Here is a 21,543-nt window from a genome sequence, read left to right on the forward strand (position 1 = left end):
GTACAAGAAATATAGAGCCGCTCTCAGCGGCGCATCGCAAGTAATGTTGGGAAAATTGTTTCAATTTTTTCGATTTATTTGTGCTGCGCCGCGGGCTATGCGCTCATGGATCAAGAGTAATTAACGGTAAGCTTCAATGTGCTGCGATCATTCTACTATCACTCAGAAGAACCATTGAGACTCTCAGCGGTGCAACGCAACTAATGCAATCAAAGTCTATCAATTGTGATTGTTTAGTTGAGTTTCACCTCGGAGTGGCTCCTTTGCAGCAACTAAGTGAAATCTTTGTCGATAAATTGCTGTAAGTTCAACCTCAATGATGCGGCGCAACTATCGCAACCAAAGCTAATCAGCTTTGGATGTTTAGTTGAGCTTCATCTTGGGCAGCAGTGTATGATAGTGAGCTGCACCACGGAACTCTTGGTTCATTGATCAATTGCAAGTGGGGGCAATCTTAATGGGCAATTTGGATAATGTTTGACGTTCTTTGGATTCTTTGTTGGTCTTCTCCAAGGTGCAGCCCAACTATGCATTTAAAGCTTATCCGCTTTGACTGTTTAACTGGGCTGTACCTTGGAGCGGCTTTGGAAAGAAATTACAAAAAAGTAAGCGGGAGATTTGTAAGCAACTATTTAAGCAAGTGGAAGCAAGTGTGTTTCAGGTGCAGTCCTTATTAAGCCCAGCGTCATGGAAACTCGTGTGAAGATCAACACAAACGTGTGCTTACTGTTAGTAGTCATTTTGTGCGGATTCCTGTTATTAACATCTTTAGACTCCATCACCATTACAGAACTTCAATAATACAAGTAAGTTTATTCCTTATGCCCAGACGGCAAAGTATGATAGTCACCTACAATCCGACGCTTGTCGTAAACGAGACGCAAGCGCTTAGACAATTCAGTAATTCGAATTTCTAATTCTTTTTTATCTTTTTTAAAAGTAAAAGGATAGTGCACCTCCAGGTGCTCGTTAGGAGCGTGTAGAAGTTTGCAGAAATTTTCAAAATTTAAATCCTTCTTTGACCGTCCGTTCAAAGAGAATCCTTTTACTTTAACGACTTGCTTTTCGTCATTCGTAATATAGGAATAACATTTTGGTCCCAAACAAACAATTTCTTTGATAAACTGGCCAGGTTTCATTTCACTGGATAGTTGTCCTAAACAGCTGCCAGTGGGAAGCATGGGCTTTCCTTGGCGTGCTGTATAAATGATAAAATCTGAAAAAAGCTTTGTTTACTAATGAAACACAGATATAATAGATTATGTACCGGTATCGAAATAAATCAGTTCTTCCTGCACCGCAGTCATAGCCTCCAGCAGTTGTAGTCGCGCCCAAGCGGTGGTAAAGGCAGCCAAAACGACATTTGTTTTCTTATTTGTGGTTAGGTATTCTTGCTTAACAGAGTAAGTTAGCTGGAGAACATCTTCGGAAAATAAATCGATGGTTTTCACCTAGAATAATCAAAATGTAAACAAAATTTCGTACCACTAGAACAATTTTAACCTCGTATTTTCCAGAGAGAAGATAATGATGGAATTCCGTAATATCCTTAACGAAAGCGGTACTAGTCCGCTCGTCCTGCATGCCGAGGCGTCCCCAAAAACTGCGGAAATATTCTGTTTGCGTAGGAAAAAATTTAAAAACAACATGACCAGACCTATTTAGACAAAGTTTGGCAAAGGTACGCATGCCCGGATTCTTTTCGATTTTATCCATTTCCAGCCAAATGCCTTCTTTTTCAGCAAAATCCCGGATGTACTGCTGCTTCTCTTCCGGTGTTTTAACAGGAGCCGGGGAAGCCACTGGCTTCAGTTTTTAACTTTAAAAAAACATCTATGTAATCGGCAAAAAAGCCTTTCCTGGCTTTCCTGGTAGTCTTATTCACGCTTATTCCTGGTATACTTATTCACGCTGAAACGGAGGTACTGTTTTTGTTGCATGTTTGGGCATAAAAATATAATACCTTGGATACAAACTAATAAAGTCCACGTATCTGCAACAATAAGAGTGAGGTTAGAACCATTTTTTTTTTGAACTGAATATTTTCTTTACTCGATTGTGTCCGTATCCACCACTTTTTGGTACAGAATTGTTGCGTTCGTCCGTCCTAAATAAAATCCGTTGTATGCAAGCAGTTTAACAAATTTTTCTCGCACACCTCCATAAAATGCATGCCGAGGATTCAGCGGCTCCTTAAAGGGGACAGCTGAGACAAACTCTGCGAAAAGCAGGTCTTCTCGTAGCCGCTGGTCGAACTCATGTTCCCAGCAGGTCACGACCGTAAGACCCATCCGTTCCAAAGCGGCTACGCGTCGCGCAGTCTGCTGATATAGTGCGTCCATAGTGATGCCGATCAAAGGGTGCTGGGAGTCGGGAACGGTGTGTATCTTGCAGCCTGTGCAACAGCAAAAGAAATGCGGAGTAATCGGGAATTACGAAAAAACAACTTACCGTGCCAGAAGCATTCAAAAAATTCGTATGCCGTATGTGTCACAGCGCAGTAGGCATCCAAATAGAAGCGGCCCCACTTGTATTCCCTCTCCAACTCAATGGCATTGTCTTCTTCAATGGAAGCTAGCCATTGGAGAGCCTTCTTGGTTTGCCTCTTGGCGGGCTGATACCCTTGCGGTGGGATAAGAGTTATCAAGTTTTCGGGGAGTAACCGGCACCGCCAAAAGAAGCTACACATCCCCGCAATGGTTAGAGCCGAGGAAAATGGACACAGACCATCAGTTATTTCTCCGAATAAAGCACGGAGCTGCTGGCAGCACAGGCGTAGAACTTGTACGTCTTGTACACAGTAAGCGATAAATTCCTCATTAAAATTGAACTGATTTTTCTTTTTGCGTCGGTCTTTGCGGTAAAATTTCATGAAACTTTTTCGATCTTTCTTCAACATTTCCGAGTATCCGTACAATTCGCGGTCGGGGAACGGTATGATCTCACCCCAGTTATCCTTTTGGTTCAGTTGATGAGGAAATTTTCCCCTTCTCTTGCGGCACGCCAAAAGAGCGAGCCCAAGCATCGAGGCTCATGGGAACATAGTTTAGCGAGTCTCGAAACCGGATTTTGAGGCGGGGAATGTCCATCTGCAAAAGTGGCATCCTTTGAACGTAGTTTTGGGGACCATACCGTTGCGCAGTAGATAATTGAGGATAAAATAGCCGTCAAAACTCCTGTAAAAGAGAGAGAGTTAAGACATGCCACGAATAATGTGCAGGAAGCTTACCGAAAATTGTGCGCAATGATGTAGTGGTTTTCGTGGCATTCGTCAAACAAAAACTCGCATAAATCGGCGGTGATATCCGTTGCACCTATCGCTTCCGGTTCTTCCGGAAATATCGTTGTATTGCCTTCGTCGTCTTGTACCACAGCGAGGTTGGGGATGAACCGATTAGTTATAGAACAGTAGTAAGTTTCAAAGTCAAAGTACAGAAATTTTGCCTGGCGCTGCAGCTGCTTCTCCCGCTCGCTCACAACTTCCGGTTTCATGTAGCAGACATGGTTGAGCGGCAGTACGTGCAGCAGGCAGGTGCTGCAGTATATTTCACCGCACTGGTGAGGATTGTCGGGTTTTCGGTTAGCCAAAGAGACAAAGCGGTCACACTCTGAACAAATGAAAACCTTTTCGCAAATGCCCAGGCGCTTATGGGCTTCGAAACACGATGCTCCACTGAATGTGCGGTTGCATCCGTCGCATTTGCGGGGATCATCAAGGCAGGCAAAGCAGTCCTGACGCAAACAAAGTTGGCAAGTGGACTCACACCGATGCTGGTGCCGTTTCTCATAACCCTTATTGCAAAAGAAGCACCAGTAACTTTTTGAATACCACGCTGGCAAGCTGGTGAGCACATCAAAATGCTCATTATGATGTAACAAGATTAGCGGCTTGAGCCCCGCCTCATAGCCGGAAGTGTAAACAATGCTATTGAGCTGTTCAACGCCGACCACAATGATAGTGTAACCAGGTAAAACGGCTGAAAATTCCGTCAGATCGCTGATGGCGTAACGGCGTTCTGGAAGCCCAGCTTTTTGAATTAGTTTACGCGCGTGTTTTGCCTGAGCATCATTGTTGCCAGCCGTATGCCGCGCTTTGCGTAAGCGGTTATATAATGTGATTTTATCGTCAGCTAAAGCTTTGGCCACGCAGAGTGCACGTGCCATACAGAGCTGGTCATGATTACGGATATGCACCACGCAACGCTTCCTTTCAATCTGTTTTCTTAATAATTTCGACATTTTTTCCGTTATCAAGCACATTCCCCCATTAGCCACTTCGGAATGTTGCAGCAATATTTCAAAACTTTTATCTAAGCAAAAATTATCGGCACTCTGTAGACTCTGTAGACGGCGAATAAGAAGAGCCTCGCGGGGTGACGGTGATGAAATCTTCAATGGGCGCTGGTTCAGGGTCCATGGCAGCGCTGCATACGGAGATAGCTGCAGGCTAACGGCAAATGCTCAAAGCGAACTTGCATCAGAAACGGTAGAGAATGGTCGACTGCAAAGCGAACCCAACCACTGGGATCCAGTTGTGTGGTGCTGTGTGTCTTAAATTCCATGATTGGCTGGTTGGTGGAGCGATCGCGGTATGCACGAATCCAGATTTCTGCGGCCATCTGGACCCACCCTCTTTCTTCAAAGCCGCGAATATTCAAGCGGCTCTTGCTGTTGTACAAGGTACTCGGATAAATTCCACCGTAAGCCTGCAGGCGGTCAATGCACTGGGCAAGCGTCTCCAGATCGGTGACGAAAAACCCTTCACGGTTGGTGCCGCGCGTATTGGTCAGAGCGACGCTGTTGACTGGACCGTTGGTGTAGAAAGCAATAACCGCCTGCCGGTCCCGTTTGTACGCAAATTCTTGTCCGTTAAACGGATACAGCATGCCGTACGAGAGGTTCAGTTTCGCGCAGTCATTAGTGAAGATGTAACCCCTTACTGCCAAATCGTATTTCAGATTGGTGCGGTGCATAGCGGAAGCTATAATTAAAGAAAATTTATTAAGATCTTCGCAGCATTCGAGAAGCCAGTACCTGTTTGCATGACATCAAACAAATCAAACGCTTGATTACGAGGAGCAGCCATAGTTAAACAAAAAACACATTCAAACGATCCTTAATGGGGCGACGACAAACGGGGCAATTATCACGCAGAGACAGTGAACATTCGTGACAAGTAGCAAAATGCTGACAGGGCTGGAAAACAACTACTCGTAGACGATTCTTGCACACCGTACAGCCGACCATGTTTTGTAGGGTAGTCACTTCTTCCGGTAGGCGGGCTGATTGGGCGTCCGTCAAGCGGACCGCTTTGGCGCCTTCATACATCTGCCATTCATTGACTGCGGTTTCCAATTGTTCCCGGTAGACAATCTTAGTGGTATTGTTGCGTAAGACCGTTTTCACCAAAGACTTTGTGACGCCGTTTGCCGCCGCACTCGTGGCACGTTCTCCGCCAACGATCCACTGAGTGAGCGTGCGTGAACCTTGAGAAAACGGAAAACACACGGTTAGTCAAGCGGCAAACCGATTGTTTTTCCATGTTCTCACCCGCTAAACCGCCACCGGCAGCCATTGCTTTGCCGCTGCTTTTCCGCATCAGTACGTTGTGAACAAAGCGCTGGCCGAAAGTGTTCAGAACAAAGGGACAATCGGGTTGCCGTTGAATGTGCTGAATCAATGGGCTGTGCAGTTCCTTTTCGCTCCACGACATCTCCAGGCCGCAGCAGAAGCACTGCACCATCCATACACGTTGACTGGCCAGTGGCGGCGAAGCTCCTGCAAAGACAACAGGCACGCACCACTAAGACAGGGGACCGCGGCGCGCGCAGCGCGCCGGTCCCCTGCCTTAGTGGGTTGGGGGGTTTATGCAGTGTGGCTTGTGGAGGTCACTAGGGGCCCCCGCCGTTGCTTCCCAAGTTACTGACTTACCCAGTGGATGAAGGCCAATGTTTACGAAACCGGCATCCGCTAAAACTAGCGAATAAATTTCCAACTTTTTCGGCCATCGGCTCAAAAAGCTTTCCACCCGCGACTGTAAAGTGCTGTATTCTTTCTGGAAATGGCGAGGATCGGTGGGGAAAAACTCCAGCTGGTCCAGAAAGCCTTTATCCGTTGATAAACCAGTAAGGTTATGCATGCGATTATATAGGCACGCTTTGTGTCCGGTGGCTAACGCAACGTGATCCAGTGTCTCTGGGTTGTCACAGCAGGCTACCATGCGGTCGCACTGGAAACACAGGATGGTGTGGTCGATTCCGCTGCAGTAAAAGTTGTTCATGGCCATCCAACGGCGCAGGGGAATGTTGACAGAGCATCCCCGAAAAGTAGCTTCCCGGTTCGCTACGGTATTAGGATAACGGGAATCCACGCTCTTGATTGACGCCTCCTTCTCATCGGCGCATTGATAATATTCCATCATGTTGTCTTCCGCCAGTAAGACAAAGCTACTTTCTTCGGAGGCCATTACGGCGTTTATGGTAAGACAATACGTGTTGTTTTTTCAAATTATTTATAGGATCCGCGTCGCTTCACTGACGCTGAAATTTGCATTGAATAGCGTTCTTTGGTGGCGGCGGCGGCGACGGCGGCTGCGGCACACTTCTTCTGTGATTGGCACGTTTTCTGTATAAATTTACATAAACCGTGTTGCATCACAGCAGAATTGCGCGCTAATTGGATGACAGCAGCAGCCGACACAGGCACCGCCTACCAGGGCCGTATAAAAGGTAGTGCTGAACGCCGTTGTTTGTTTCACTTGCTACTTTTTTTAGTGGATGTTTTGGTTTGCGCTAGAAAATGTCTCGCAACTGGACTCCTAATCCCAAGTTTGCCAACTTTCGTCGTGGAAAGAGGCCTTCATGTTCGGTGAATGGCCTGTGTGTAAGATTGCTGGTCAAAAGTTTTTGGCTGTCTGCCTGGATGCCGAAACGCGCCATGAGCTAGAATTCGTCTTGGGAGAATTTGACGAGAAAAAGCCAGGGGAGTGGACGCGCAGTGGCAAGTCCATCAAGCTGTCCAACGCCCAGTTTACGCGTCTGGCCGGCCTGATCTACAACGGGTATGTGGACTATGTGCGGGATTCGCGTAACAAGGACGCCCTGAATCGTTTGAGTCCGCTGCACCAGCTCGGAGAAGATGTCTTTTTTGTGGAGTGAATACAACGAAGCCCCGTGCGCCAATGTTCGTAAGTTCAACAAGCTGACTAATGGTGACTACTATCCTGACCCGCAGGGTGTCACCATGGCGATGACGACATACGAAGCCTTTCGTACGCTGTTGAAGAATGGCGATTTGTTGGAGCTGGTCAAGACCGTCTGGGAAACGAAGCGCAACAAGGACCTGGATCAGGTTTTGCCTCTGGTCACTGCCAACATGCTGGAACTGGAAACCACCCTGCCATTCATCCTGTGGCACATGTTTACCAACAGCGAACAGCAAAAGTGCCCCCGTTGCGCCCAACTGCGCCTCTTGTGCCGTGAACCGGTCCATCGTGAAGGTTCCCACACATGCCAGTACGGCGAGAAGACGTTGAGTTTGACCGAAGAAACGAAAAGCCAAATTGTTCGTGACTTGGAATTTGAGAAGAAACTGCAAGGTATGTTGCTGTTGTTGAAGCCGTTTGGTGAAGCGACCAGCTTCTTAGATTGCATGCGCTTTGATGTGGCCAATTACTTGGAAAAATCGGCACCGCGTCTCTGGGAAGCAGCCATTGAATTTGGTAAGAAGGACCTGGCGGGACCGAAATTGGTTGTGGACACTCCGGCTCCGGTCGTGCCGCAAAACGCATTTGTGGGGGAGCTGCCAAAATGGGCTCGCGAACCACCGAAGGAAGTCACCATCAAGAAACGCAAGAAGGAAGTGCCGGCGCCAACACCAGCAACGGCTGAGACCGCAGAGTCTCCATCGGCTTCGGATGCCGGCTCCGACGATGCTAATTTTCCCTTCTTTTGGTAAGACATCACTTTCTTTATTCGTGCAAGGCACCAACAAAGTTTGTGTTTGTCTTACAGATTCCGCCTTCCTGGGTCCTTATAATTCCGCTATTCTTGGTGAGTTTATTTTCTTTGCTAACTTTTACTGGACAAAATCTGACAAACGTTTTCTTTTTATAGCATTTTTATTGCTCTTTGGACCAACATGTCGGTATCGTGGATGCTTGTGCTTATTTTAAAATAATGATTAACGTATTGGCAGACCATAATGTCGTTGGCTTCTGTGTTATTAGTAAATAATTGCATAATTTGGCTAAATGATTCACCATTTGCTCGCCTTAGTATAAAAAAAAGAACCATTTGTCCGCATGTTGCTGATAAAAATGATTGTAACTGCAATGGTTGCTGAAGAATATTAATATTGGAACAAAACTTGCGAATATTCTCGTGATAAGATGCTAACTTTGATCCAAAAGAATCAAACACTTCTAAAACATCAGAGTTTTCTTGATAAAACCCAATCCAGTGGGTTCCCGGTAGCGATTTCCCATCAGTATTGCACACATAGGAAGCCGGCAGGTCCGATGCCGTTCTTTCGGGCAAAGTATCCGCGGCAAAAACACCTTTGAAGCCCTGGGCAGTAATCCAGTTGCTGCTGAGAGCACTCCGCAGTTCGGATGTGTTCATGATGTAAAATCTGGGACAAAAACAAAAGTGCATGACACGTTGTCATTTTTCACAGTTGCTCAATCTTACCGGCAATTAAATTGCGATGCTGGTTAAATTCCACCAAATTATCCATTACCAGCATAGTGCACATCATCACCGTATCAGATAGTGGCTTGGCAAAAGCCACACGAACGGCCAAGTTTCCTTGCCGTATCAGCGTCATTGCGCCCTTAATAAACACAGAATCTTTAACTAACGCTTTGGAAACAGTACGTTTTCATGCTTACTCTTCCAGTGTGTTCAGGGGTAAGGTCAAAGCCAAATATGGTAAAACCTTGCTGATATCCGATGCGACTGAATGGCATATGACCATAGCTACTGTTTTTTCTTCCTAGTGTGTCCATTAGTCCATTGTAGCATTCTAGCGAGCGTCCATTAACAAAGTCCGGTTGATACGGTTTTGCTGGATAGCTCTGTCCGTCCACTTCCACGGCAATAGCCGTGATTGAGAAATTTTCGAAATTGAAGGGATTCTTATCTTGCGATCCATGAAAAGAAGCGTTAGAAACAAAGCCAATAAACATAACTTTGGGAATCTGCAACACCCATTTGTCTTATACGAAATTACCGACTTTGTTTTAATTGTACTCACTTGTCCGATATGGAGGTTGGCCACAACCGTAGACTGAGTGCTTTTTGTTATATCGTGCACCCGCATCAGTGTTCGTTCAATGTGATATTTGGCCGTTTTTGTTCCCAACATTTGTGTAATGGCTGTGAGATAGTCCGGAGTAGGTATATAGCGTTTCAAGTATAAGCACGGATTTCGTAGAAACGTCCGATACTCGTATTCCGGCGTTCCTTGGGTTGCAGTGGTCTTATCGCCGGTAGGAGCAGCATAGGTTTGCAAATGAAATTCAGGTTTACTCATGATAAATTTGATTCCCATGCTTACGCCCGGCAAAAGAGGTTTGTCTTGCATCGTTATATCGGTAAACAGCCGTCCAGATAGTTCAACCCACCCGTTATTGGTAAACAGGTCTTTTCTTCGCTGCGCGCCATTGTTGTTCACCGGTGAGTTGAGATATCCAGACGTGTCCAAATAAAAGCCTCCAGTGGTTAGATTAGTATTCATTGTTTCCGTTGTACAACCCAACAACGTCTCCAGATATGCGCGGTAGGCATAGTGAGTAGTGCAGTCAGAAATTAGACGGTTTCCTATGGTGACCTGTACGCTTTGAAATAAAGAGTGTACCAAATTGTTGACAGGCACCACTCGGTCAGTCGCTTCAATTAGCGTCCAACTCTTTTCGTCTTCCGCTGGTTTTTTTCGCTTAATGCACACTTGCAACTCGATGCTCATATCGCATAAGCTGATAAGACCAACGGCCGTCGGCGGGATGAAAAAGTTGATATCTCCGCTACCCATGTCTTCCGTGACCGCTGCCGTTGGCTGTATTCTCTCTTCCTCCGTTTTCCATCGGTCCGTGTATGAAGCGGGCACCATAAACAAATGGTTCTCGGCCAGCATGGCCGGCTCGCTGTGCTCCAGAATAAACGCCATGGCAGCTGCTGATAATGATGTTGCAGCCGGCACGCCTTTAATGCTTAAAACGCATCAGGATAGCTGTACGGCGCTATGCGTCTCAATTTTTTTACAGAAACCTTACTACGCTGTAGTCCTCGTGGCTTTTTCTTACGCCGTCTGCCTTGTCCAGCCTGCTCTGGGGCAGATGTGTCCAAAACTTTGTCGAGTTTGGCAGCCACTGCTTTAGTTGCTTCGGCGACCGCGGTTTTTCCCGCTTCAGTCAAATGTGGTTGTGCTGCCGCTAACGCGGCACGAGCGTGAGGGGCTGCTGATCGAATAATGGGTGCTGCAAATCTTGCCACTTTGGAGAATATCGTACGCAAGAAAGCTGGCAGCATGAAACCAGCTCCGTTTTGCATAGCCGCTCCTCGATAGCGACCAAGCGGACCATGGCCAACCTGGTTCTGCTCCAACATATCCATAAACAGGCCCGGATCGGGGACGAACTCCTTTAGCTGCATTTTCTCAGTAGTACCGCGCTGGCCGGAAGTGTAGTTTTACTAGGGTTTTACCGGTTTGAAATGGTTCGTTCTCACCAACTTCGTTGCAAACAGTTATATTGATGGACTGAATATGCGCTTGCAGCACCGGTACGTAGTGGATATTATCAAAAGTTTCCGTGACCACTTCAAATGGCTTTCCTTTAATAGCTATCACACGCAATACTTGCGCCATGGAGTCCCCAAATAGCCGTAGTCGCAAACGTCCGAATAGATGTACATCAGCTGCTTACCCAGCTGAAAATTTATTGGTTTAGGTGCATGGAATAGATAAGGAAACTTGTCCTCAACACTGTCGCCCGCTTCTGATGTAGTGGCTACTGCCTCAGAATGGATGACTGACCAAAAGGCAAACGCATGATCCTCTGAAAAGTTTGGAGATTTTTCTCCTTTAAGAGTGGGATAAGCCAGCGTTTCGACAGGAGTAATAACGTTCCGCAAGAACCCCAGCATTGTTTTTAACAGTCCTGAACTCTCTGGAAATTCCAACCATACGCGTAGGTTTCGAAACGCCATTTTAATACGTCGCTCTTCGTGGTCCTTGACAAGCACGAATGCTGGCACCATGACCCTTGATTTGGTTTCCATCAGCGGGATCTGTTCGCGAATGATGGTCATTACATCGCCGTAATTATACTGTCCCGGGGGGTACTTTGATGGAAACGGTCTGAATTTCGGTTTCGGTGTCCAAAGCTCTTGCACCCGGTTCATTGTTGATGTTGACAAATTTGCTGACTAATTTTGCACCTTTCTGTTGGACAATATGGCATAGTAATTCTTGTTCTCTGGGGACATTGTAAATCGAATTCATGTAAACCACCTCCGCAATTCCAACCTCCCATTTTCCCGTAATACTGATGGCGCTTTTTAATCTGGTGGTCCATTCCGCAGCATTGTTATTGGGATGCTGGGCCAGCGAAGAATCCGAAACAAGGGTAACATAAAAAAGGCTTATCCTGGGCTGCCATCGCTGCACAAGGCTAGTTCAGGCTCGTAAAATTTTCCTTTAATTACCTCACCGGCTAGGTCCTGGACCTCGTACACTGGTTCTGGTATGTGCCGTATAACACGCTGCACCTTAAATACTTCACGAGAAAAATTTGCTTCGTAGCCTTTCTTAAACACGGACTTGTCTACAGCAATTCGTACGCTATCGCCTACTTTAAACTTTGGTGGACGTTGTGGTGAGTTCAACAGCATATCGCGGTAGAGCGTGTTAAAAACTTCAAGAGAATTACTGTCGTCAACGTCCGCCGGTGCTTTTCCGTGAGCCGAAGTGGGTACTTGGTTGATTGCGTTAATAATGTCTTGCAGTACGTCATAGTATTTATGGCTTTTGCGTACTTCAAACAGCCGCCATAGGCGATTTTTTATGGTACGAATCGCACGCTCCGCCATAGCGCACTTAATGTCGCTATTTTCTGAAGAAAACATGTGGATTTTTCGTTGTTTTAGTAAGCTTTTCACTTCCGAATTATAAAACTCTTTTCCTACAATAATCAAAGTAATCTGGTCATGTAATAGAATAATGAGTACAAAAAGACACTAGAGTACCTTTGTCGAATTGTATTCTTTCCAAAGCAGGATAGCCATATCGATCGAGAATCTTTTCAAGCGCTGCTGCCACTTTGATTCCGCATTTGTTAAGCACCGGTTCGCACGCCATTTTTCGTGAGAAACAATCAATTGCTACCACGATAAACTTGAAATGCTTGTTTTCCTTGCTGTATTTTGAAACATCCATCAGGTCCACCTGAAGCTGGACGCCTTTGTCCAGTACCACGATGGGATTTCTTTTGAATTTGTAACGTCTTGGCTTATGTAGTGTGTAGGCATCCAAGCTTTCCAAAACCTGCTGTGCCTCTTTCCGGCTTGGATGAGGAGGGCTGCAATAACGCTGGAGCCGACATAGACCGCCTAGGCTGGCAACGTGCTGGGGATCGGAATACATCTGTTGTAGCGTCTTTTCGTTCTTTTTCATCCTCTTCGTCTTGACAACAAGATGAAAAACAGTTTAGTCGCATATTTTCTCCAACATGCACAGATATGGGAGCGCAGGGATTCATTTCACCATTGAATCCAACCGCTGCCCACTTGATTTTCCGCTTTTTGTTTTGCGACGTTTCCAGCAGCACTTCGGGGTCGCAGTTCTCGGGGAATCTTGGTATAAAGACGTTTTGTTCGCTTCTTTTTTTCCTTTACCGGTGATACTGTTTGAAAGCTCGGGAACGATGCAAAGTCTACCTTCTGCTTGGGGGCAGGTTCTGGTTGCTGCAACGGTACTTGTGGCGGGGGTACTGCCAAGGTGGGATCAGGACCCGCATTAGGTCGCAAAGCTAAATACCTTTCCAGGGTTTTACTCAGCATATCAGCCTTTTGCCACTGACTTAAATCTTTGCGTTGTAAAATATTCGAAGTAATTGAATCCAGGGACAAAATTTCAAAAGCTTCGGCTGGCTCCTGATTGAAGAAAAGTCAGGTGGGCTTGGCTGTGGTAAAGCACCGGTTGGTTTAATCATTTCTTTTGGCACAAGATACCGTACTTCCCATTGCTAGCTATTGAGTTAAGACGTTGGCAACAACGGAGGCTAAGATAGGTAACACTGCAGCCAAAAATCCTCCCTTTTGCAATAAAATATCTTTTTTAGCTTTCATAGGATGACGGCGTAAAGCAAGAAGCTTTAAGGGCTTACGCCAACGTTTGCACACAGTTAACCGCTGCGGAGTTAGCTGGGCTGTCCCTTTCACACAGTTTAGCGCAACCTCTGAGAAAGCCTTCAAATGCTTGCGATTGCAAAAACTGATCAGCTGGCGACGCTGTGCTGGTTTGAGTGACCTTAGTGTAATCAATAAAGGTGCTAAAGAATTCACGTTAGCGGACATTTTTGGGCAGTGTGGATTTTGAAGGGTCCAAATATAAACGTTGCACCTCACCTGGTAGGATATGCGACCGCAGTCTTAAATACCCTGGCGAATCCGTTCGCAAGTCGATAACCAGAGGTTGATATGGCTCTTCGGTTGCTTTAGCGTAGGCTGCAGATAAATATGGAAGTCCCATCTGATTGGATAAAATTTTAACCTGATTCACATCGCGCACATTGCGAAATAACAGAATGTATTGACTGTTTAAATGTATGTCTCTGCTAGATTTTCCTTGCTTAAAAAGATTGTTGACAACGTAAATCACTGTCAAATTTTATGGTGTATACCTTGGGTAAAAAGTTTACTTCCACTTTTGCTCTCAACAATGCTTGTTGCCAAATCATCTAAAATTAATAATTTAGGCTCGCTCCCAGCGAAAAAGTGATCGTTTTCCAAAATTTCTGTTACACCGTGAGTGAATTCTATTGATGGCACTTTGTTTTGCAAGAGTTCGTAATCTTTCTGCCACTCAGTGGTGCATAAACGATTCGAGCAAATTTAACATCAAACATATCATCGCGATTGATTAGCAGTTTGGTGATGTAACGACTCTTCCCAACCTGCGAGGCACCGACCACTACGATACCAGCAGGAGTGCGCAAACGAGTTTCAAAATCGACTATGGGAAATGCCATTTGTAAACTGTATTTAAGGAATCGATCACACAGCAGACAAAAAACAGTTAAAATGGACGCAGTAGTTGAATTATTCTCTGTAACCACCAACGGGTCCACCTATATTGAGCGATTATCCGTTTCTTGTTGCGCTTGTCGACATGTGCAGTCCTATAAACTGCAAATACCTAAATGTCTGCATGCCTGGAATTGGAACGCGCCTTTGATACCAGGTGCCCATTATAAAGCCGCGGACGAGAATTACAAGGCACAGTTGTCCAGTGTTTTTGATGACATTGTGGAAACTTTTACGGGACGTTACAATTTGGATGACATTGGATGCCCACCCTATGATCACCTTTCCACTAAACCACACACACTTTTTAACAGAGCTGTGGCTTTCACAGACTGGCTAGTCAAGCATGATAACGAACATAGTAGCGACAGCGAATCTGAATCAGATGCTAGACCTGGATTATATTGATATCATGGATGACATGGTCGAATACCGTCCACAGAAATTTTCGGGACTCCTAATGCGCAGGTATAAACCTTATCCATCTCACTGCCAGATCTACAGCAATGGTAAAATCACCGTTAATGGCGCAAATACGATACGGAAGGCTCGCAATTTGGCACATCGTTACTGCAAAGCGATCCAGGATCTTGGGTTTAAAGGTGTTACAGTGTCGCAGTTTCAGATTGTGAATATTGTTGCGTCCGTTAATTTACAGCGTAAACTGAACCTTGAAATGCTTTATGAAAAACTGCCGATTTCATACATGAAACTGTATAATCCAGAACGATTCCCAGGTTTAAGCATGCGTGTGGCTTCTTGTACCGCTGTTCTTTTTCACTCTGGTAAAGTCAATTTGCTTGGTGCGAAGACCGAAGCTATGCTTAATGCAGCGGAACAAGAGCTGTTGGAAGTAGTTAATAAATACAATCCTGTTTCTCTTGGTTAAGTAAGATGTATGAAGGCTGTTGTATAAGTGAATAAAGATAGTAAGCGCCGTGGTCGAATGGTAAGGGAACTAAACTGCAGAGAAGCAGTCGAGTTGAAATGTGTAGCGACTGCTTCTCTGCAGTTTAGCTCCCGCGTTCCATTCCCCTAAAGCCCCCTTTTTTATAACCATTCCCGACGGTGCACACTATTTCTTCCAGTAGAAAATTGGATCCGTAGCCGAATGGTTTGGGGCTGAAATATAATAATAATGCAGTTGGGTAGATATAACACACTAACTGCGTTCTTATTATTCAGCCCCCACGTTCAAATCCGCTACGTATTTCTTTTCGTTGTAGAAAAATATATAGACGTGTTTAATTATTTTTTAGGTTAAATAATTTTAATAACATATTAATATATTATTTATTTATTATATTAATTTTGAAAGAAATTTAAAATATATCCAACGGTGAGTCATTCGCCGAAAGGTCACGCTTTGGCGAAAGGTCATTCTCACGGGTGTGACCGTGGGAAAAGCGCCTATATAGCCGTCTATAGTAGTTACCTCCCGCGCCGGGCTGGCATCCGTTCTGTTTTCCCGGCGGAGCGTAGTAGAAAAACTCCAGGAGGAAGATAGGAAACTGCACAACATGGACGTACGCCACCACGCTTAAACATAATAAAACCGCCAACTTTATATTGTGGCGCTGCCGGTACGATACCGGGTAAGTGATGGCCCATAAACGGTTAATCGCAATCAGAACATGCACTAACACCGGGATCTGACTGATAACAAACTGGATGTACATGTATGTGACGCATAATTCCTGTCCGCCGGGATACACTCCGTTGAGACTGTTGAGCAGGGCGATCGGGCGCGCGGCCATTACCGGAATGTTGCCAATACAGATAGCGATAAGGTAGATGGTGAAGGAGGTCACCCGCATCCACGGGGTGAGCTGCAACAGAAGCACCGCGATATTAAGAATGCAGGATACGCACAACGTGGATGTGGTCACCATGAGCACCGGTGTCCATCCTGGTGTAGGTGCCCTGACAGTAGAGATGGCTACCGGTGCGCTGTCATTGGTTATATTCCAAACGTTCATTGTCTGCGAGTAGTGTACTCTGCGCTGAATTAATTTTTCGCAAACACTGTATATCGTGCCAGCAGGCCGTGCCGTGGAAAGCGGCTTGTTGTAATGTTCTTTATCCGCTTGACATGTGTACGTGCGATTCCCGCATCCGGCCCGGATGCCGCGTTTAATTTGTATCAATTCACCGAACACTTGCGGAAGCAGTGCAAGACAATATCCCACCATGCAAAGCCGGCAGGTGGTTATTGAGAACAGCACAGGGTAAAATCTGTTAGAGTAACAGTTTGTCAACACGAATTATCGGGGCTGAATGTGATCGCTCCAGCGTACGCTGAGGGCAACCTGTCACGTTCGCAAGTTACCATCAAGAAAGAGGACTGAACAAGTAACAACGCAGTGCAGGGAATTTAACACGAATTTAACATTGTTTAGTTTGGTAACTGGTCTTTACCCACTTGGCTTGTGTTCAGGTGAATGCTGTCCTACGCGGCACAAATCTAAATCTCTTTACAGAGGATCCAGGCGCCGCTATCTGTGTTTTAATTAGACTCGGCAAATCTCATCAGATGCATATTAAATTTATAGGTAGATATCGACCGCCATTATTTAATCAAATTTGTCTTTACTTGCGAGTGGCTCTTCTTTGGATTTGCTGTAAGAATACTTGCTTTTCAGGGAGAAATTGCCTAATGCGTCAGCGTTATTATTAACGCCGGTGAATTAGCAGGGCATTTCGGAAATGAAAGATTAACGAGATGAAATTCAGGTTGCTCTTGCTTCTCAGCACTGAGGCAGAACTTTACTACAAAATAATGTGCAAAACCAGTCGGATTACTTACGGACAGTAGTTAACATGGCCTGGACCTTTCGTGTCATTAGTCTACCAAGAAAACGTAAATATTTGGCGCGTGAACTATTTAGCACGTGTTAGTATCAGTTACAAGCGTGGTGAGTTTGCATTTTGGAAATTAAAGCATTAATTGGTTACTGCGAAGGAATTATGCTGAAAGGAATTATGTGGATGCTGCTGCAATATACAGAGTACAGTAGCTGTAAACGTTATTGGAAGTAGCTGCAAACGTTATTGGAAGAGCTTTTTAACTCAAATTGCCATTTGAGCGCTTCCGAGGTTTAGAAGGATGAAAGGTCACCAAAGCCTTTGAGATATTACTGCGATCTTCCAGTCCAAGAAGAGAAATTTAAAAAATTCAAAATCAAAGTGGCTCAGTTTATTGGACACATAGATTGGCCCGTATGTAGGATCAACAGTTGAGAACAGTCTGGTCAGCTTCTGCTAAATGTACAGTTTGTAGTTGTACTATATGTGTCCTAACGACAGGCTAGTGATGAAGGGACTTACAGCATGGTCAATCAGTTAGGCAACGTTATTTTTGCTTTGTACTTGAACCTGTGGCATTTGTACCCCGAACACGAAACGCCCTCTGGTGCGCTAAATGGGTATAAAATAGGTATACCGGTCTCACATGATGTTATTACAACTACAGAGGAATTGGCAACTACAGAGTACAAGCATAATTTTTCTATGTATTAAAACAGGCAAAAAAGTTTTTTTTTGTAAAAAAGTGGCAAAATGCATGAGTGCTGTCAGAAAAAAAAACTATTCCAGCGCTAATTTAATTAAGTGTGCTTCCATTAGCAGCCAAGATGCCGGTCAAGGCGGTAGCGATTTGCAATGCAGCCGCTTGGCATTCGGAGGTATTGTCGTTGTTTGTCACCACAGCCTGGATGCGCACCATGGATTTGTACAGATTTACGACGTTGGACAGCCAGGGCTGCGATTCATAGTTGTCATTTTGGTGAGCTTGACCGGCTTGTACCAAATTAGTCAATGCTGCTCCCAGTTTTTGGAGGATAAACTGATATTTGGCTGCGAAAGAACAATCAAATAAGTTTACTGTCAGCTGTAATAAAACGCGGTGTAATAAAAATATGTGTTGTGCACTTACGTTAAATAAAAGAATTCCATACAAAATTGCCTAGAGTGGCGCTGCGATGAGTAAAATTCAATACCCACCAGAAACCGATAAAAAAATATCATTGATTAATTTTACAGGTTGTTTACCTTCACCGGTAAGGGAATCACATGCCCCGGGGATAATGTCGCTGGCATGTCCTAACCCCAGTTGAATGTCGTTGGACAGGCTCGTTGCCAGCTGCAGACAAGCCGGTCCTGTAATATCGGCGTTATTTGCCAGACCCAGGAGCTGCAGGTTGTCGCGATTCAGAGCCAATAAACCACCGAGGAAAAGCCCGGAGCTGTTATTAATGGGGACGTTGGGGTTGGATTTGGCCACGTTGTTCACTTCCACTTCCGACACAGATAAATCCGCCAATAACTGCTGATACAGAGCTGCAAACATAAGTAAACCGAACTTTTAGAGAAAATTTAGAAGATATGTCTAAACCAAAAACCAACCCACCTTCGCCAGTTAAATTAGGATACGTTTTCGGTGCCGCGTTACATGTTGCTGAACTACCAGACCCGGATTGAGCAGACACGCTGGCCACAATCGCTGCTACTATAAAGAAACTGCTTGCAATCATGGTTCTAACTATTAGCACGTTCGTGGTCAGAAATATAAATCGATGTTCGAAAAAAGCCGCTAATTTTATGCAGTTGCTTATTGTTGGCTGACTTTTATTGTGTTCTAGTTTACGTCTGGGCTCAGCTGCGGTTAGATGATTCGCGCTAATGGTTTATGATGACACTTGTTACTTGATAGTTTGTTGAAGTGCATGAAGTAACTGAAGCACGTTGACCACTTGCGAAACCAGCCACCGGCGGCGCATGTCTGCGTAAGAAGCAGAGCAATATTATTACAGGTATCCAAGCTATAACAGTTGCACAACCATTCATTCAGTCCTTTATTTTATATGTAATTATGTATCTGTATACATGTCTTAAAATGATTTACTGACGTGAGGTGTACTTCGCAGAGACCTTTACTGCTTGATGACTGCGCAGTTTAATACAGTATGTAATATACCCTAGTTAATGTGTATGTTTGTTGATCGGAAATGCATCGAAAACCAAGGCCGACCAGGGAAAATTAATAATGTTACTGTTATGGGCGGTGCTTTAAAACGCCAATGGAAAAGTTTAGCCTTTAAGCCAGTTGACGATGAAGCAATAGCATAACCTTATATGGCACGTTTCCCTGCTGGTAGAATTCTACAGAAACTTTCGCATTATGTAATTAGTGATTATACTGTAATTAACGCAACGTCTTAGTGGTTTATGGTCTTATACATGTTATTAACTGAATGTTAACAACTTTGAACTTGTATTAAACGTGCAATATGTAAAACGAAACGACTCATGACTATCGGAGCTCCATCTTACAAGACGAATTCAATATTATTAGTATGCATCAATTTGTAGTAATATTATCTCCATCACGTCAGCTGCTCCACAGCGATTACATATCCGGTTTCAGCATTTCACGTAACAACTATCGCTAGCACAATAAACACATGTTTTTCCCTTATTTATTTTTTGCAGATAATGATCGGCTTTTCGGAGCCGAAATACCAAAAGGTACATGCTCCTGGTTTAAACTCATAATCCGACTGATTTCATGCATTTTTTGAAAGAGTTACATAACATCATCACATTCATTTAAATAACTGTTGTAGTGTCAGTAACATTATCGTGATAAAAGTTGCAGAATACAGGAGAATTAAGTCCAGAAAACTCGTTGTAAATGCACCGACATCATCACAATACATAGTTTGTTCTTTAACTAATCGAGCTTCCATTGGCCTGCAGGATGCCCTTCAATGCGTCAGCGATCTGCTTGGCAGCCGCTGTGCATTCGTAGCTCTGGTCGTTGTTGTTGGCCGCAGCTGTCACACGCTGCATGGACTTGTACAGGTTGACAACGACTGACAGCCATTGTCCCTGATTCGCGTCGTTCTGGTGGGCCTGGCCAGCTGTGGTCAGACTTTGCAGAGCGGCTCCGAGTTTTTGCAGCACATACTGATTTTTAGCTGTAAAAGGAAACCGTTTAAAAGTGCACTACCGCGCTCACTGTACAATTCCTTTTAACACTAAGGTTCTGATTGAACAGCACTTATTATTTTTGTAGTGTTCGTACTTTACTAATTTTTAGTAACACTTTAGAAGGCTTATGTTTGGTTCAATCCTTTTTGCAAATTAATGAAAATTCTTTACACAATCATAGCAGCATGTCATCACAACGTATTGTACCTTCGCCAGTGAGAGAATCACACGAGCCCGGAATGATATCGGCGGCGTGGGCCTGCACGTTCTTAATATCCCCTCCCAGACCCTGGATTAAGGTTAAGCAGTCAGCACCCGAAACGTTGCCTCCATTGGTCAGCGCCTGCAGCTTAAGGTTGTCGCGGTTAACAGCCAACAGAACCTGGAGGAAAAAGTTAGAGCTGCCGGCGACCGGCACATTGACGATGGTCACACCGGCATTCTGCTTGGCAATGCCGTTAATTTCCACTTCAGAGAGGGCCAAATCCGCCAGCAACTGCTTGTACAGATCTACAAAACTGGGCGGTGTTTAATACTGTTAAACATACAAATTAACTTAGCACGTAAACACCACGTTGCATACTCGTACAAGCTTATCCCGTAATTTTTATCGCATCGACACAGCGACACCTACAGATTCAAGTTAAATACGTACTGTGTCCTGCGAAAGAAATTACCGGACGGGGTAGTAGCCATGCAGGGCTATTTCAGCACGAGCAAAGACTTTACACTTACAGAGCCCAAGAAAATAAAAAAGGCAGCGCGCAAACGTACCTTCACCAGTCAGGCTATAGACCTTCGGTGCCGCATTACACGTTGCACTTGAAGAAGTCGAAGAAGGAGTTGCTGCAGGAGTAGCTGCAGGAGTTGCTGCAGGAGTAGCAGCAGGAGTTGCTGCAGGAGTTGCAGCTGGCGTTGCAGCTGGCGTTGCAGCTGGCGTTGCAGCTGGCGTTGCAGCTGGCGTTGCAGCGGGCGTTGCAGCGGGCGTTGCAGCGGGCGTTGCAGCGGGCGTAGCAGCGGGCGTTGCAGCGGGCGTAGCAGCAGGAGTTGCAGCAGGAGTTGCAGCAGGAGTTGCAGCAGGAGTTGCAGCAGGAGTTGGCATAGGAGTTGCAGAAGGTGTACCGTAGGAACCGTAGGCTTGGGCTTGAACGTAGCCGCTGCTCAAAACTGTTAACGCTGCTACAAAAAGAATCACCGCCATGGTGGCTGTTATGTTAGTATTGCTGTACTTGCGTAAAAAAACTTACTA

At 45.1% G+C, this 21,543-nt stretch overlaps 3 protein-coding genes across 4 annotated transcripts; all 3 read right to left on the minus strand.

The window, feature by feature from the left end:
• Positions 1-8,497: 8,497 nt before the first annotated feature.
• Positions 8,498-9,896, minus strand: LOC129600255 (uncharacterized protein F54H12.2-like). Its single transcript, XM_055498720.1, has 4 exons — positions 9,256-9,896; positions 8,891-9,199; positions 8,691-8,832; positions 8,498-8,631 (listed from the first exon to the last, which is right to left on the minus strand). Exons 1-4 carry the CDS (start codon positions 9,736-9,738, stop codon positions 8,618-8,620), a joined length of 948 nt encoding a protein of 315 aa, XP_055354695.1. The 5' UTR covers positions 9,739-9,896; the 3' UTR covers positions 8,498-8,617.
• Positions 9,897-17,654: 7,758 nt separating this feature from the next.
• Positions 17,655-18,885, minus strand: LOC129600249 (uncharacterized). 2 transcript variants are annotated; one of them, XM_055498713.1, is made up of 4 exons: positions 18,712-18,885; positions 18,354-18,641; positions 18,238-18,278; positions 18,050-18,158 (listed from the first exon to the last, which is right to left on the minus strand). In XM_055498713.1, exons 1-3 carry the CDS (start codon positions 18,833-18,835, stop codon positions 18,268-18,270), a joined length of 423 nt encoding a protein of 140 aa, XP_055354688.1. In that variant the 5' UTR covers positions 18,836-18,885; the 3' UTR covers positions 18,050-18,158; positions 18,238-18,267. The 2 variants fall into 2 exon arrangements, with proteins under 2 accessions (XP_055354687.1, XP_055354688.1); XM_055498712.1 differs by lacking the exon at positions 18,238-18,278 and having other exon boundaries at positions 17,655-18,158.
• Positions 18,886-19,779: 894 nt separating this feature from the next.
• On the minus strand, positions 19,780-21,543 carry LOC129600242 (alpha-amylase-like). The gene is made up of 3 exons (XM_055498701.1): positions 21,069-21,543; positions 20,502-20,804; positions 19,780-20,281 (listed from the first exon to the last, which is right to left on the minus strand). Exons 1-3 carry the CDS (start codon positions 21,493-21,495, stop codon positions 20,031-20,033), a joined length of 981 nt encoding a protein of 326 aa, XP_055354676.1. The 5' UTR covers positions 21,496-21,543; the 3' UTR covers positions 19,780-20,030.

This window comes from Paramacrobiotus metropolitanus, unplaced genomic scaffold, assembly GCF_019649055.1.
Source record: "Paramacrobiotus metropolitanus isolate TYO unplaced genomic scaffold, Prichtersi_v1.0 Parri_scaffold0000168, whole genome shotgun sequence".
In the NCBI taxonomy this organism is placed as follows: domain Eukaryota; kingdom Metazoa; phylum Tardigrada; class Eutardigrada; order Parachela; family Macrobiotidae; genus Paramacrobiotus; species Paramacrobiotus metropolitanus.

What these genes read in the sequence shown, in the direction of transcription:
- LOC129600255 (XM_055498720.1), bottom strand. Translation starts at nt 9,738, where the DNA reads ATGAATACTAATCTAACCACTGGAGGCTTTTATTTGGACACGTCTGGA. An exon ending in CCAACCTCCATATCGGACAA is followed by an intron (nt 9,200 to 9,255) that starts GTGAGTACAATT and finishes TGGGTGTTGCAG; the next exon opens with ATTCCCAAAGTTATGTTTAT. An exon ending in CCCCTGAACACACTGGAAGA is followed by an intron (nt 8,833 to 8,890) that starts GTAAGCATGAAA and finishes GTGTTTATTAAG; the next exon opens with GGCGCAATGACGCTGATACG.
- LOC129600249 (XM_055498712.1), bottom strand. Translation starts at nt 18,835, where the DNA reads ATGATTGCAAGCAGTTTCTTTATAGTAGCAGCGATTGTGGCCAGCGTG. An exon ending in TCCTAATTTAACTGGCGAAG is followed by an intron (nt 18,642 to 18,711) that starts GTGGGTTGGTTT and finishes TTATGTTTGCAG; the next exon opens with CTCTGTATCAGCAGTTATTG. An exon ending in TGATTCCCTTACCGGTGAAG is followed by an intron (nt 18,159 to 18,353) that starts GTAAACAACCTG and finishes GTTCTTTCGCAG; the next exon opens with CCAAATATCAGTTTATCCTC.
- LOC129600242 (XM_055498701.1), bottom strand. Translation starts at nt 21,495, where the DNA reads ATGGCGGTGATTCTTTTTGTAGCAGCGTTAACAGTTTTGAGCAGCGGC. An exon ending in CTATAGCCTGACTGGTGAAG is followed by an intron (nt 20,805 to 21,068) that starts GTACGTTTGCGC and finishes CCAGTTTTGTAG; the next exon opens with ATCTGTACAAGCAGTTGCTG. An exon ending in TGATTCTCTCACTGGCGAAG is followed by an intron (nt 20,282 to 20,501) that starts GTACAATACGTT and finishes TTCCTTTTACAG; the next exon opens with CTAAAAATCAGTATGTGCTG.